The following is a 17,639-nucleotide window of genomic DNA, read 5'->3' as shown; positions in this document are numbered from 1 at the left end:
ACTTAGGTTGTTTGCATATCTTGGCTATTATAAATAATGCTGCAATGAACATAGGCGTGCATATATCTTTTCAAATTAGTGTTTTTGTATTTTTTGGATAATACCCAGAAGTGGAATTGCTGAATTATATGGTAGTTCCAGTCTTTCTTTTTGAGGACTCTCCATGCCATTTTCCATGGTGGCCGCATCAGTTTACATTTCCACCAACAGTGTATGAGTGTTCCCTTTTTTCCACATCCTCGCCAACACTTGTTTCTTGTCTTTTTGATAATAGTCAATCTAACAGGTATGAAGTGATATCTCATTGTGGTCTTGATTTGCATTTCCCTGATAATTAGTGATGTTGAATATCTTTTCATGTGCCTGTTCACCAACTGTACGTCTTCTTTGGAAAAATGTCTATTCAGATCTATGGCCCATTTTTTAATCAAGTTTTTGTTTTTGTTGTTAGGTTGTATGTGTTCTTTATATATTTTGGGTATTAATCCCTTGTCAGATATATGATTTGCAAATACCTTCTCCCATTGAGTAGGTTGCCTTTTCCTTTTGATGATGGTTTCATTAGCTGTGTGGAAACTTTTTAGTTTGATGTAGTCCCATTTGTTTATTTTTGCTTTTGTTTCCCTTGCCTTTGGAGTCATATCCACAAAAGTCACTAAGATCTACATCAAGGAGCTTACCGCCTATGTTTTTTTTAAGGAGTTTTATGGTTTCAAGTTTTACATTGAAATCTTTAATTCATTTTGACTTAATTTTTGTATATAGTATAAGATAGTGGCTAATTTCATTCGTTTGAGTGTAGCAGTCCAGTTTTCCCAATAACATTTATTGAAGAAACTGCTCTTTCTCCTTTGTTGTTAATTAATTGCCAATGTATGTGTGGGTTTATTTCTGGGGTCTTAATTCTGTTCTATTGATCCGTGTGTCTATTTTGATTACTATAGCTTTGTGGTATAGTTTGAAATTGGGGAGCATGATGCCTTCAGCTTTGTTCTTCTTTCTCAAGGTTGCTTTGGTTATTCTGGAACTTTTGTGGTTCCATACACAGTTTAGAATTATTCTAGTTCTCTTAAAAATGCCATTGGAATTTTGATAGGGATTACATTGAATCTGTAGATTGCTTTGGGTAATAGGGACATTTTAACAATATTAATTCTTCCAATCTATGAGCAAAAAATATATTTCTATTTGTGTCTTCGATTTTTTTTTTGGTCAGTGTCTTTAAGTTTTTAGTGAAAAGGTAAGATATTGCTTTTTAGATTTTCTTGTTTAATTTCTATTTTTCAAAGAATAGAGCTGGCTCACCTATGTTTCTAAACTTATCAGTTTCCCACCAAAGAGATAAATATATTTTTACAGTGATTTATAGGTTGCTGAAAATTTTCTGGTCTATATTATAAGCCTCAATTTTTGAACAGATTACATTTTAAAAGTTTGTTTTGAAATTTATTTTAGGGTTTTTAATGCATTTTTTCCTAGAAAGTGTTATAAATGGGTAGATATTCAAGCTAGCTCACAAAAATATTTAAACTCATTAAAATGTCTACAGCCATGCCACCCTGAACAAGCCCGATTCTGTCTGATCTCAGAAGCTAAGCAGGATTGGGCCTGGTTAGTACTTGGATGGGAGACCACCTAGGAAGACTCCGTGCTACTGTAGGCGTAAAAAATATATAGTAAAAATAAAAATAATTTTAAAAAAAAGGGATTATAAGCTGATAAGGTCCTTGCAATCTGTGAAGTCAACCAAGGGTTGCCTTGCCTAAAATAAATAAATAAATTAATTAATTTAAGAAAAAGAAACTCATTAACTAGTAAGGAATAAAGATTTGTTTTAAAGATTTTTTCTTAAGCTGAATGCTAGTAATTGAATAAAAGCATAATTTGAATCATAAAATTAGGAGACTCATGGAAATTCTGAAGAGGACTTCTGGACACTCTGAAAGGAACATTAGAAACATTATTTCTAATTTTTTTTTTTTTTGGTCAAAACTCCCAACTTTCTTCTATTATACAGTATTATTCTTAGAGATAACAGCTTACAAATGGAACAATGGAAAAGATTTTTTTTTTTAGTAGTTAGGTAACAGTTGAAAGATTATGGTAAGTGGACCCATAAGAAATAGAAGAATCTGATATGTGAATTATATCTTAGTAAAGCTGTTATCATCAAAAAAGTAAAATAAGAAATAAAGGTCTGAAAGAGAGAATTGCTTCCTGTGGCTAAACTTCCAAATAAAGAAGGAGTGACTTTAGATTACTTAGTTGTTGTTTGTATTTGTTATGATAAATATGTCAAGCAAGTCATCAATTTACTAAATTCAGTAAAAGACATTAATCTGCCATCTTGGGGCGAGGGAAACACAAATGGCAAATATAGAATAAGTGATCATTTGGAAGCTATGAATGCTTTATGAACTTAAAGATCAGTGTAGAGAGTTATAAAATATAGCTCAGAAAATATTTAAGAAAATCAACTTCTGCTGCTCAAATGTGGGAACAAAATAATGTGTGATATTAATTCATTTCTTCTTTTTAGTAATTCAGTTAAATATTGTTACTAGATAAAGAAATGGTAATATGAAACTAACAAGTTACGAAAAGAGGTGTCAAAATGTAATGATTTTATTTCTCTTCTTACCACCTTCATTTTTTCCTTTGGGACTCTTGCTAAAGATGGCAGCAGGATGTTCCTGCAGAAATCCAAACACTGGAATTTGACCGCTATGAGATAAAATGCCTTTAGACTAAGTTTTACTCTTTGTATAAATAGGATTTTTAGTGGGAGATCTTAAGTGAATATTCTGATTATGATGCAAAATGTTCATCAAAGCATTTGCTCACAGAATTAGAAACACTTTGAAAATATTTTAAATGTTACATATTTTTAATATCTTTGAAACAAGATGCTACTTGTAATGCCGTTTTCTTCAGTTTTTGACCATATGGTTAAAATCTAAAATCAGGATATCATTTAGGAAAAAAAGGTTAGGCATGGAAATAAATTAACTTTTTAAAAGATCTCTGCTTCAACTTTATCCATGCACACATTTTCTGTACTCCTGGACTTAAATGGAAAGTTAGTATTTTCCTAATCAACAATCAGGAATATGAAGATTCCTGCACAATTTTATACCAAAGAAGTATATACCTAAGAACTTTGCCAGAATAGAGCAGTGAGAGTCTGTAATAATCTCTTAGGAAAAATCTGGTAATATCACCTGAACACGTAATTTGGCTAGAATCACAGACTTCATAAAAGTATAATTATAAAAAGAAAATCTTCTGAGTCTTTTGTAAAAGAGTTGTGTTGTTTGTTCTTTTTTTCTTTTTTTGCAAAGTTGGTGATAGTCTGCTATTTGCGATGCCTAGGTTTTTGGCTATTAAAAAATTTTAGATAGATAGGTAGATATAGAGATGATATATATATGAATTAACTGACCACGTATGCATGGGTTTACTTCAGGCTCTCTATTTTGTTCAGTCGATCTATGTGTCTGTTCTTGTATCAATATTATACTGTACTGTTTTGATTACTATAGCTTTGTAATATAGTTTGAAATCAAGAAGCATGATGCCTCCAGCTTTGTTCTTTCTTCTAAAGATTGCTTTGGCTATTTGGGGTCCTTGTGGTTCCATACAAATTTTGGGATTGTTTGTTTATTTTTGTGAAAGATGCCATTGGAATTTTGATAGAGATTACATTGAATCTGTAGACTACATTGAGTACTATGGACATTTTAACAATGTTAATTCTTCTAATTCAAGAATACCTTCCCTTTTTTGTGTGTCATCTTCGACTTCTTTCATCAGTGTCTTATAGTTTTCACTGTACAGGTCTTTCACCTCCTTGGTTAAATTTATTCTAGGTATTTTATTCATTTTGATGCAATTGTAAGTGGAATAGTTTTCTTATTTCTCTTTCTGATCATTTTTAGTACATAGAAATGCAACATATTTTTATGTATTGATTTTGTACCCTGTAGCTTTGCTGAAATCATCGATTAGTTCTATCAGTTGTTTAATGGAGTCTAGGGGTTTTTGTATATAAGATCATGTCATTGGCAAACAAATAATTTTCTTTTCCAGTTTGAATGCTTTTTATTTCTTTTTCTTGCTTACTTGTTCTGGCTGGAATTTGCAGTGTTATATTGAATAGAAGTGGTGAAAACTGGCATCCTCATCTTTTTCCTGATCTTAAGGGAAACGTTTTCAGTGTTTTACTATTAAGTATGATGTTAACTGTGGGCTTGTCATATATGGCCTTTATTACATTAAGTACATTCTCTCTATATCCCTTAGAGAATTTCATCATAAATGGATTTTGAATTTTGTCAAGTGCTTTTTTTCTGCATTTATTGAGATGATCATATGATTTTTATCCTTCATTTTGTTGATTGATTTGCAGATGTTGAGCTTCCTTGCATCCCAGGAATAAATCCCACTTGATCATGGTTTATGAGCCTTTTAATGTATTGCTGAATTCTGTTTGCTGATATTTTGTCGAGGACTTTTGCATGCATTTTCATCAGGGATATTGGCCTGTAATTTTCTTTTCTTGTGGTGTCTTTGTCTGATTTGGTACCAGGGCAATGCTTCCCTCATAAAATGAGTTTGGAAGTGTTTCTTCCTCTTTTTATGTTTCTTTAAAAATTTTATTTAAGTATCTCTTGGAAATATTTTTTTCTTAAAGTTTTCTTTGCACAGTTTCTGTCTACCAGATTGCTTTGTATTCTTATATTGATTTTGGTCTCTTTTGTATATAGGCTTCCTTTGGGTATCTGGTCATTTTAGCTGTCTGTTCTTAAGAATGGGTGGCTAAAAGCTAATTGAGTGTCCTAAGCACATGAATAGGACTTGTCAATTTTGAGTTTGTAAGATAACCTGGTTGGGCCATTTGTTAGGGAATGTTCTGACCCTAACTCACATTCATCAAAGAAGAACTTTCTAATCAGAAGTTAATCTCCCTAGATTGATCCTTGAACTATCTTTTCTTTCATATTTTCCATTTCATGTTTAATTCTACTTTCTTGGAAATTTTTGTAACTTCTGTTGAATGCTTCATTTCAGCAATCATTTTAAATATCAAATAGCTCTTTTGATGTCTGATTTTAATTTTTCATGACTTCTTAACATATCTGATCACCCTTGATGGTCTGTATATATATATTTTTTAAACTGATTAGAAGTTCTTTAGGAAAAAAAGACTTTTTTTGAGTAATCTTCACTTGTGGTTGCTAGGATGGAGACATGGCCGTATGTCACTCTGAAGAAGACTTTTCTCTGAAATTGTTCAGTTTCTCCAGAAAAGACTTTTCCAGTGTCTTGTCTGGGCAATAAAATGCAAGTATTCTGGAGCAAGGGTGAGGGTAGGTGGGGTGGAAGAATGGTTAAAGGAATTAAAGTCCTGCCATATCGTATTTTAATAAATCCATTTCTTTTCAATTCGTCTTACCTCTATTCTCTACTCTGCCCAGTTTTCTCAAGTCTAGAATACTCCTTTTTAATTTCTCTGGAGGATAAACGTACATTCTGCCACCAGACCTGGACTGTGTGATCTTAGCTGCTTCCATTCTGTGTGTGAGAGTGAGGAGGCAATCAATCCTTGACATACATAGACTTTCATCCTGGTTTTTCACTTTGTGCCTCACCTCCATCCACTTGCTACTTCCAAGGTCTGAGCCTTTCCCAGGTTCTTTGGGGATAAATTGACTCTTCTCATCAGCGTCTCCCTGAGATTATTTATAGCTTCTTCTACCCTGATAAGTCAGATACTCATTTGCTCTCCCATTTCCAAAGATTTATTGAACTATTTTATCCACTGTTGCCCTCTCTTCTGATTGCTTTTTCCTTGTAGATTTAAACCTTTTATTTTTGCTATAAGGGGAGGGGATAAATGCATATCCCTAATCTGCCATATCTTTTTTTTATCAGAAGTCATCAGATAGATATTATTTAAAAAATATTTATAATTGCTTTTAGCTATATTACTTAATTATATGATGAATTTGCAACCTCTAATACACCTAAAAAAAACAAACAAACTAGTTTTCTTCCTATAGATGTTAAAGCTGGCTTCCATGACCACACCTAAAACAAGCAAGTGGTAGTAAACCAGATCATAGGATCCAATGGAAAGAGCTTGAATTCTTACAGCCAGGACAATTTTGTCCACCTACAGATGATTCACTGGAGCTTGACTTTTCCATCTCTATTAGGAACAGCTTTTATTCAACCACAGTAGTTCTATTTCTTTTTCTTCCCCTTCTTCTTACCAGCTCTAATTATGGGCATTCATTGAGGACTCCTCTTTTCTGACACATAAGAAAGATAAAGTCTCACCTTGGCACATTCATAAAACAGAGTATACAATATAGCAATAAAAAGGAAAATGGTACGTCCATGCAATGGAATACTTTTCAGCAATAAAAAAAGAATATGGTTCAACATGGAAGAACTTCAAAAACATTATATTAGGTGAAAGAAGCCAAATGCGAAAGGTTATATAATTGTGATTCTATTTATATTAAATGTCCAGAAAAGGCAAATCTATAGAGAGAGACAGCAAGTTAGTGGTGTCTGGGCCAGGAATGGCTCATGGTGGGGGAGGCTGTGCATGTATAGGGGCAATGGGATAGGAAGCTCTCATCCTTTCCACTCAGTTTTGCTGGGAACCTAAAACCGCTCTTAAAAAGTCTGTTAAAAATATAATTTAAAAAGGTCTTAAAATAGGAATTACAGTTTAAATTATAGAAATGTAACCATTGTATATATAAAGCTCTTTGTATGCTAGGTAGCAAAATTATTATAGCATTTAATTATTACTACTTAGATTAACTTATAGGGGTTTAGATTTATTTTCCTTATAAGCGAGACCCTCTCTAAAATTAATTATTTGGATTCATTTCACTCGCTAATTCACTAAATGTTTATTGAGTACCTTTTATGTGCCAGGTCCTATTCCAGATCCTAAAGGTATAGTATTGAACGAAAAACCAATCTCTTCTTTCGAGAAACTAAACATTAAATGTTTCAGTCAGGTAATTTTGATAAACACTATGAGAAAAAATAAAGCAGGATAAGGGACGAGAGAATTATGAAATTAGGGTGCATAGGGAGTTTGCTATGTATTTTATAAGGTGATCAGGAAGGCTTCTTGATAAAGTTAAGTAGAGATCTGAAAAAGTGAACGAGTGAATAATATAGATAACTGGATGAAAAGCTTTCCCATCAGAGGAATCAAAAAGTGCAGAGACAGTGAGGTAAGAGGAACATGTTTGAGGAACAACAGAGAGATTTGTGTGACTTGGAGTAAAGTGAAAGAAAGAAAACATAAGACAAGGTCAGAGGTGGCAGGGAATTAAATCAAGTAGGGCCTTATAAGCCATTGTCAGGATTTTGGATTTTTCTTCGAATTAGATGGGAAGGCAGTGGAGGGTTTTGAGCAGAGGAAGGACATGATCTGATTTACATTTTTAATGGATTACTCTGCGTGCAGAGTGGAGATGGGCATATGAAGAAAAAAGGTAGAAAAGGAAAAGCAGTTAATAGGTTGATGCAACTGGCCCAGTGAGAAAAAGTGGTGGTTTAGAGCAAGATGGTAATCTTGAAAGTAGTAAGAAGTGGTTAAGTTCTGGATATATTTCGAAGGGAAAAACTATAGGATTTGTTTATGTGGTATACGAAAAAGGAAGAGAGTCAAGGATAAATCCAAAGATTTTAACATGAGCAATTGGAAGAATGGAATTGCCATTTACTAAGATGGATAAGGCTTTGGTGAACAGCAGGCTCAAAGGGAAAATCAGGAGGTTGACACATTAAGATTGTTGCACCTCTCCAAGTGGGAACAGTGAGTATGTGTGGTTGGATATGAGATCTTGAAGTTCAAAAGAGAGGTATACTGGAGATATAAATTTAAACATTATCTATAAATAAATGATATCCATGGAACTGGCTTTACAGTTACCATTTATATATATATATACAATGAAAACTTATACTGTTTTTTTTCTTGCACTGTGGAATATTGATCTCTTGCTCTGGCCTCTTCTCTTTAAACTATGACTTTCATCCTCATTTCTTTCCTATATTTGTAAATAGAACTTGAAATTATCAGAAGACTTTTATCTGTTAGCATTGTCAATCTCATCATCTTCTGAAAATTATCTTCCCAATCTACAAATGGATATTTAAATGAAGAATATCTAGCTCTTAATTGTTAGACCATTGAATATAATTTAAGAGATGGAGGCTATTCAGCAAAGATGAAAAAGGTGGCATTATGAACTTAAAATGTTAACATGTTAAACAGATACGGATTTACGACATCATTCTCAGTCATGACCTTAATGTCTGTATGTTCTTTCAGGTTCAATTTAGTTTTTCATTTTCTCTATTATAATGAAAGAAAATGTGAACTTTTAAATTATGTACTTCAAAGTTATTAGAATCATTATTACAGGAAACGGTAATGTTAAAAAAGCTCTTCATAAAATATTAAATAGTACAACTTGCTTATTATACTTTTCTATAAAAATTAACCTTATAGTAACATGATGGTTTAAGGATATTACTTTTTCATTACAGTGAGCTAATCTATGTGGGCGATCTTCTGTTTTTTGCTCATGGGAGTCACTTTGGGAAAGTAACAGTTCAATTCTGTTAATTGATTGAGGAAACCTTTAAAAATCATCTTAGAATTGTTTCTACCACATAGTTTTTACCATACTGCTTTTGCCATTATCCACAATAATACCTTGTAGAAATAACTAAATCAGTAAAATTATGCCACATTTGCTTCCATAAACTTCTACTTCGTCTCTTAAGTGGTTGCAAGTATATCAGTTGTCTTTATGCACAATCTTTTTGCCCCTACTAGAAACCTCAAAATACCTCACAATACCATGCTACTTAATGTCTTTAGAGGCTGTACGTATGCATAGTATGCTGTCAGTTATCTTCATTATGGTTGATTATTCATTACTTATTCAGGACAAGGTACTATGCTTTGTATATCTAATCAAAATAAGTCAGTGGTTCCTATAAATACATTTTATTCAAAGAAACACCTTGTTAACCAAGGAATACACACACATGAGCACACACACACAGAGTTGATTCTCATTATTTACAATAGCACAAACACTGAATTAGTGATTACTGAACCATATTTTCCAGGGGAAATCCAAAGTTAGATTCCTATGAGCCTCTGGTCACATTTTCATCAACCAGTCAATACAACCTTGTTTTATCTGTGTTTCCGCTTAAAGATATCTATTTAATATATGTTGTTGACTCATTGAACTCATAGCCAACAGCACTCATGCCTGAATGAAGTTATTGGATATATGTATTTTCTCCATAAGGCACATCACAACCTTCTTGTGCTTAGAAGCACTAGATAGCATCTCCGCACTATGCTTGGGAACCATTTCGTACAGCAAGATCACCAACAATAAGCACAAAAAGGCAGAAAACATAGCACTAAATGGACTGTAGAAAGGACGCTTGTTTACAGTATGAAAGCTAAAACAAGAAGGCAGAATGAGTGTTGTCTTATTTGACCTCAGCTAGGAACATATGCTTCAGGCAACTCAAATTTTTTGTCACTCTGTATATGTCCGTGAATGACTATGAAAGTAGTATTGACTTTAGAGTTACAAATAAACTTTAGTTGAGTAGGCGAATTTGCAAATACAGACTCTTTGAATAATAAGAACCAACTATATACATATATATTTATGTATTATTTTAATGAGTCTGTCTTAATTCAAAATCACAGACTATATGCAATAGAAATAGTTACACATTTTATACTAGTGAACATTTCTTGTTATCTCTATTTTTGTTGGTTCTTTTTTCATTTGGATACAGCTGCTTTATTTGGAAAGGAATGAATAATGAACCAGATAATCAGCTTTTCTATTACCTTTTAAGTTGTTCTGTGCTAAGATTTATTGAGTGCAGTAATGCACTAGGCTCTGTATCAAATATCCCTGTTTCTAAACTGCAGAAGGGAAAGTTTATACTCAGTTTATAGGATACATGCTTATGCTAGATTTTAGTTTTGAAATATTCCATAAATATAGATTGGCATTGAAAAAAATAACAAATAACAAAGCAAACATCCATATACCTACCAGCCTGTTTGTCCTATTTAACTTTGTGCCATATTTGTTTAAAGGTGTTTTTTTACACTAAGCATTACAAATCCAAGTTGAAAGCCCCCTACATACCTCTTCTTAATCTTGTGCCAGCCCCTTCCCTCCCATTGTAGCCACTTTCCTGAGTTTGGTATTTCTCTTTCTCACCTAAGCCTTGTATGAGTGGATTTAAGGATGCCATGGATCCTTCAGTGTTTTTTGTTTGTTTGTTTGTTTATCAAATATATTCATTTAGTCTAGCATGTGGGATGTAAAGCATTTCTGAAAGGAGTCATCAGTCTGCCTATGTATAGGTCTTTCTAGGGAACACTTAATGAGATTGCTTTTTCTCTTCCACTCTTTCTGTTGTTTTGTTTGCAGTCCCTGAATCCAAATTATAAATTTCTCTTGCAGTGTTATGATGATGAACTTTTTATTTGCGGCCACAATCAATTCTGCCATAAAGCCATCATGTTTTGCTTCCAAAAGAAAACTTTTTAGACTTTGAGAATGCAACCATTTCAATCTGTGAAGCAGAAATAACATAAATAATGAACAATGAAAAATATATATTAAAGTATATTAGAAACATATAGATCCATATTGTGTTTAGCTGGATTACTTATACTACAAATTCATATATGCAAGAAATACAAAATTATTTTATTTCTCACAAATTAAATTAAATCTGACTTTGAATCGCCCAACATGGTAAGATGGGGATTCCTTCCAGTCATTATGGGAGCTGTGGAGAAGAATGAGGCTCTCTTCCTTTTCTTTCTTCTTCTCAACCCAAGAATCTCAGAGTCTTTTAAAGGAAAACAAAGTAGAATGGGCCCACTCATTTGCAGTTTTTCATGATTACTATTGATAAGCTTATTAAATATATGCATGTGTTCCTTAAAGTAAGATGACATTACCGCTTTTTGGCCAGCCGTGTCCACTAGAGTCTCTGCCGATTGAGTCCTCAGGACCTAGAGTGTGGCCTCCGAAGGTGCTCCACGTAGCCCCTCTCCACTGTGGCTTTGCCATTTCCTTGAAGCATAGCCAAGGAATAGGATGCAGGTCTCTACTATGCCTGATACTGCCGAACGTTTCCCTGTCTGGGGAAGTTGTGTTCAGGAAGTTCCTTCCCAGTCTCCCTGACAGCCCTCAAAGGCTTTGCGTTTAACTCAGGATCCCCAAAATAAAAGTTAAAAGGCAGATTATCTATGAGTAACTTCTATTTTTCACTCAGTACCTCAGGTCTTCCATAAATAATGGAGCTCAAAGACCTGGTTACCTCTTTAGAATGGGGGAGGGAAAAAAATAAACGGAGAACAGAATGCAAATTATGATTTTAATAGATTACTCTGCAACTCTTACATGTACACCCAAAGACATACACATGCCACCCCATATTTCTGCCTACAGCTACTCCGAGTTCAGTTTTTATTGAGCCCTGGTAAGAAGAGGCCTTAGATTATTATAGATGAATCTATATTTATGAATAATTAAAACATGACTAATAAAATGAGCAACTTGGATATTTATCTCTTGCTGTAAAACTCAGAGTAAAGTATCCTGTTATATAGGCTTTTTTTCCTCTAGTATTTAACAGGTAAGCTAATATCTCCCAAATAAAATATATCATTATTGTGTATTTTCAATAGACATTAAGGAATAACAAAGTACCACAGATCTATAATGAGTCATGAAAACCAGATCTGATAGTATTATCATGACTTTTACTTGAATTTGCAATAATTTCAAGAACACACAGTTTCTAAGAGCTGAGATAGAGAATAAAGTTGAATATGATATATTTTTACCCTCAAGGATTTTGCAGACTAGCGAAAATACATGAGTAAATCAGTAATTATAGTGTAACAAATGAAAAAGATGCTATAAAAGTATACAACTGGAAGGAAAGAAGTCAAAGCTTTTGGAAGAGGGTAATGCTTTAAATGAGTTTTTTAGAGTCCAGTAATGGTTGTTAACTAAATGAAGAAGAAAAGAAGGGTCATCCAAGCTGAGGAAATGGCATCTATGAGTTTGTGTTATCATAAAACGATCTAACACATAGTTATGTTATATGGCTGGAACAAAGGGTGCATGGAAGGAGTAGGTTGAAGGCAAAGAGACAGCATGGGCCAAGTTAAGGTGTTCGGAGTTCTTTTGCATTCTATTCCAATAATCTTACCACGGAAGACCTCCTTAGAGAAACCTGGAAGAAAATTATTATATGTAAAGAAATACAATTTTGTCAAATTTACCTTAACTCTTATATTGGTAGTTGTAAGTTCCTATAGGGCTATCCCATGGAGGAACTATCTCTTAGCACCATAATGACGTCCAAATAAGAGTTACATTCATATTTTACTATCTTGTTGCTAATTATCTATTACTTTTTATTGAATGTAATTTAGTTCTGTTGAACCACTACTGGCAAATATGTTATTAAATAATGGAAATAATGATGTTGTTACTCAGTAGAATGGAATATGTTGAGAGGAAAAAAAGTGAAGAAAAGCAGTTAAAAGAATTATTGTTTTTTATTAAACAGCAAGATCAATTATAAACCTACATTATGAAAGTGATAAAAAATTTTAATTTTTTTATGGTGATACTGGTTAATGAAATCCAATAAGTTTTATCTGTGCACTTTAGCAGCAAGGCATATATATATTTACACTGTGTGTTCACCTCCCATAGTTAGATTTCTTTCTGTCACCACCTATTTGACCCCCTTTACCCTGTTTACCTCCCCGCCTCCTCCTTTCCCTCTGGTAACCACTAGTCTATTGTCCATGTCCATGAGTCTCTGTTTGTTTGTCCTGTTCATTTGTTGCTTTTAGGTTTGTATCCCAGATATAAGTGATATCATGTGATTTTCAACTTTTTCTGTCTGGCTTATTTCACTTAGCATGATCATCTCAAGGTCCATCCATGTTGTCGCAAATGGTAGTTTTCATCTCTTCTTATGGCTGAGTAATATTCCATTGCACATATGTACCACAGCTTCTTTATCCAATCATCTATCGTAGGACACTTCGGTTGCTTCCATGTCCTGGTCGCTGTGAATAATGCTGCTCTGAACATCGGTGTGCAAACATCTTTTTGAATATGGGTTGAAATTGATAAAATTTATGTGAATACATGAGAATTATTTTGAATAATCAGCCATTCTAATTCTGAGAATTTTTTTATTTTTCATTTTAAGAATTGCTAGTGGATGAAAAGCATAAGGATAAGAACTGCTAATGGATGAAAAAACGTAAAGATAAAGATAATAAATTTATTTAAAAGGAAAACTATATAAATTCCTCTTTCTCCAGTTTTTCATTTTAAATTGTGTACTATTCTTCATGGATATTCATCTAAACTAACAATCAGAAAAACAGTTTATGCTGCCCGACATTTTTATTACTTATTCATTTCTTCCTTCATGTAATGAACATAAATTATTTGCTTACTATGTGCTAGACATTGTCCTTTGTACTGGAGATGTAGCAGTGAACAGATTAAGTCTTAGCCTTTATGGAGGACACTAGTTTGGGGGAACAGACAATAAACAAAAACAAAGATATACTGTATCGGGTAGGATGAGTTTATGGAGAAAAATGAAGGTAAGAGTCACAGGAAGTACCAGTGATTGGGGAGAGGACTGCTGCACAATATAGGAATAAGGTAGAGTTGTGTCTCATGTGAAGCGAGGGTATACTCAGAGAGGAGCGTGTTGCTGTAGAGGAACATCAGATGCATAGGTCTGATATGTTTGGGTAACAGATGCCAGTGCGCTTGTGAAGTAGTGAGTAATGGGGAGAGTTAGGGCTAGGACTTGGGGGTGGGGGACAGAACCAGATTATTCAGGGCCTCGGAGAGCAGTGTGAGAACTTTGACTTTCACTTTGAATGTAATGAGAAAACATTGTGTTTTGAGCAGAGTAAGACATAATTTGACATATTTGATTCTCAACTTTTTATGAAAATTTCCAAATATTCAAAACAGTTGAAAAAAAATAGTACAAGTATCCATTTGCCCACCTCTGGTTTCAGTGACCATTAACATGTTGCCTTGTTTTGTCTGTGTCTGTCTGTCTATCTGTTTGTCTCTCTGTCTACCTACCTACCTACCTACCTATCTTTGCTGAACAATTTGAAAGTTACAAATATCACAACACTTCACCCCTAAAAATAAGCATATTCACTAACATAATCACAGGACCACAATTTCATCTATTGATTTAGACATCTATTAATGATTCTTGCCTGAATTTATCATTTTATTGGAGTTTGACTTACATTTTGAAAAGATCTGTTTGGTTACAGTGTGGAAAAAAGACTGTAAGTTTATGGTAGAGGCAGATTCCAGCTATTAGACTATCACAGGGGAGATAAACTGGAGTGATAGCTGTGGTGGTGGCGATAAGTGGTCACAATCTGGATATATTTTGAAGAAAAACTCACCTGTAGCTGCAGATACAGGACTGAGAAAGAGGAGTCACAGGGGATTTGAAGGCTTTTGTCAATTTTCGCCATTTGCTGAGATCGAGGAGATGGTAGGAGGATCAGGTTTGGGAGCTGAAAATCAGGAATTTAGCTTTAGTCATGTTAAGTTTAGAACATATATTAGACTTCCAAGTTCAGTTATTGAGTAAGCAAGAGAGAATGGAGGCCTGGAGCTCAGGTGAGACGTTCGGTCCGGAAGTAAACATTCAGCAGTCATAAGGAAGTAGTGATATTCAAAGCATAAGACAAGATCAGATCAGCTAGGGAACAAGTATAGACAGACAATGATAGAGGTTAAAGGATTGAGACCTGGGGTACTCCAGTGTTTAGAAGTCAGGAACAGGAAGAGGAACCAGCAAAGAGGACTGAGAAAAGCTTTACTATTTATTAGGAAACAGAGAGTGGTGGCATAGAAAGTGTATCAAGGAGGAAGAAAGAGATCAATTGTGTCAGATGCTGCCAGTCGGTTGAATAAAATGAAACTTGAGAAATTATCATTGGATTGGTAAGTCATGGGTGACCTTGACAAAAACAACTGCAATGAACAGTTGGTTGAAGAGAAAATGGGAAAAAAGAAATTAAAGACAGTACATATAGACAGTTAGTTCTTCCAGGGAATTTAGTTGTGTGGGGGTAGTAGTGAAATGAGAGAATAATAGTCTTTAAAAAAAGATTGGAGCTATCATAGTGTGTTTATAGAATAACCCATTAGAGAGGGAAAAGTTATGATGTATGAAAGAGTAGGGACAATTCCTAGAGTACTGTCTCTTTTGCCAAGAGTGAAGGAGATGTAAAATAGGACAAATTACGGTTGATCGATGAACATGTGGGAAGTCTCCATAAACAAAAGGCTTATTTATAAAACCAGAAGTCCCCTTTTCTGTGGGAGTTGTCTTATGTACAGCCAAGATAAACTCCTTTGTGAGTTCAACGATAGTGGAATGAAAAAAAAAGCTAAATGACATTTAAAATTCTTTATTCTCTCAGTGCTGTATGTGCTAACAATTTCACTGACATTTTAAGTCGGGCATTCCTCTTTAGAAGATATTTTGAGATAAAAGAATAATGGTATGAGAAATTTGAATTGCAGAACTATTATAATGTGAAAACTGCATTGGGTGAGAACTTACTATTGTTCAGAAAATGAGTGGCCTGAAACTAGATTTCTTTATGTCTTCTCAATCTGTTTCCTTTTCTTTTCTTGCCTTATTGCGTTAGCAAGGACTTCCAATATGATGTTGAAAAGGATTGGTGAGAGTGGACATCCTTGCCTTGTACCTGATCTTAGTGGGAAAGCTTTGAGTTTCTCACCATTAAATGTGATGTTAGATATAGTTTTTTTATAGTTATTCTTTATCATGTTGAGGAAGTTCATTTTTCTTTCTAGTTTACTGAGAGTTTTTATCATGAATGCGTGCTGAGTTTTGTCAGTTGGTTTTTCTGCATCTTTTGATAAGATCATGTGATTTTTCTTTTTCAGTCCGTTGATGTGATGGATTACATTAATTGGTTTTCAAATGTTGAATCAGCATTTACATACTTACATACCTGACATAAATCTCAGTTGGTCTTGTTTATAATTATTTTTATATTTTTAAGGATTTGTTAAAATTTTATTGAGGAGCTAGGTTCTTAATCTATAGTATAAATTCATTCCTTCTAGAAGAAAACCTACTTAAAAGCCACTTTTGTGTTCTTTTATTTAAAAAGTATTTTTGATTGATTTTGAGAGACAAAATGACTGATATTTTGAATCATGTGACCTTTTGGCAAGTTAGTTACACATTCCATGCTCTAGTTTCTTCAACTATAATAGTATCTATTTCACAGAACAGTTTCAAAGATTAAACGAGTTATTAAATGGAAAAATAGCACTAAAAATAGTATCAAAACATTGTAAGGGTTGAATAAATGTTAACTGGCTTATTTATTTATTTATTTATTTATTTATTTATTTATTTAGCACAGGAGGAAAAGAGCACCTTTAAGTAACAAAGAAAAACGAATTTTAAAGAGCTAAGAGGTATCACCTTTTACAGGAAAGTTTGCTAGCCATCTTTTGTATTTCTGTTGTATCAGAAGTCTATTTTACAGTTTGCATTAAGATTATCTGTTTAACTAGTGTATACTTCTCAGAAGATTTTAACATTCTCAGAAGAGACCATGTCTCATTCATTTATTCATTCAGCCAGTCAACAAATATTTCAATACTAGGCACTAGGGATAAGCAGTGAAGAAAAATAATAATAATGTCTCTGCTTTCACTGAGTTTGCATTCTATTAGAGGAAGACAGACACTAAACCAAAACAAGTAAAATGATTACGTATTTTGATAAAAGCTATGATGGAGTAGCCAGGAGTGGAAGTTATGATGGGGTGGCAGAGCCCAAAACAGATCTTTAACATTTCTAGAACTAATAAACTAAGTATAGAGGATAAGAAAGTTAATAGTTGATAAAAAGTAAAATCCCACATGGTTACCACCACAGGAAACCCTCTAAATGAAATAATGTTATCATTATTGTTTACTCTAAGCCAGTCATAGTACTAAGTACTACAGCTCTGTATATTAAGTACTATATGTTAATTATGCCATTTAATTCTCACAACAGCCCTGAAAGGTAGGTAGTAGGCCCATTCTATAGAAGAATAAAAAGCTCAGGAGTTTGAGTGACTTTTAAGGTTACATAGGGAGTAAGTATCAGAACATAGATTTTAATTCAGATTCAAAGCCAATGCTTTTAATCACAATGTAAGACCTGGCAAATTCTTCTAGACAATCAGCTAATTTGGGGGAAGGATAGTGGTGTGCCTGTGAGAAAGACCTTTTGGATTTGGGGCAGAATTAAGTCTGTTGAGGATTAAGCCTGTAAATCAGATTCACAGTGTAAAAATATTAGCCAGCAGTAAGAGAAAAGATTACTATCCTTGCTAGAAATAATTTCCCACTCTTCTGATCTATATATATTATGACTATACTATCCAACCGTTTGCTCTGTTTAGTTGG

At 33.7% G+C, this 17,639-nt stretch overlaps 2 protein-coding genes and 1 pseudogene across 8 annotated transcripts in view; 2 read left to right on the top strand and 1 right to left on the bottom strand.

Moving 5' to 3' along the window:
* PPM1E (protein phosphatase, Mg2+/Mn2+ dependent 1E) overlaps positions 1-17,639 on the top strand; it is a 123,903-nt gene that overhangs the window by 60,918 nt on the left and 45,346 nt on the right. The gene's annotated exons all lie outside the window — the stretch shown is intronic.
* Positions 1,542-1,663, top strand: LOC111729454 (annotated as a pseudogene).
* The window catches only part of TRIM37 (tripartite motif containing 37), a 156,112-nt gene continuing 153,149 nt past the window's right edge, over positions 14,677-17,639 (bottom strand). For all 7 annotated transcript variants that reach the window (XM_023520394.1, XM_023520396.1, XM_023520393.1 and 4 more), the window contains one exon: positions 14,677-14,704. In XM_023520394.1, the coding sequence (XP_023376162.1) occupies positions 14,692-14,704 (13 nt within the window). In that variant the 3' untranslated portion in view covers positions 14,677-14,691. The remainder of the gene's footprint in view (positions 14,705-17,639) is intronic.

Source organism: Pteropus vampyrus, unplaced genomic scaffold (assembly GCF_000151845.1).
Source record: "Pteropus vampyrus isolate Shadow unplaced genomic scaffold, Pvam_2.0 Scaffold261, whole genome shotgun sequence".
Lineage (NCBI taxonomy): Eukaryota > Metazoa > Chordata > Mammalia > Chiroptera > Pteropodidae > Pteropus > Pteropus vampyrus.
Note: the sequence above shows the minus strand (reverse complement) of the source record. Positions and strands in the feature narration are given on the sequence as shown.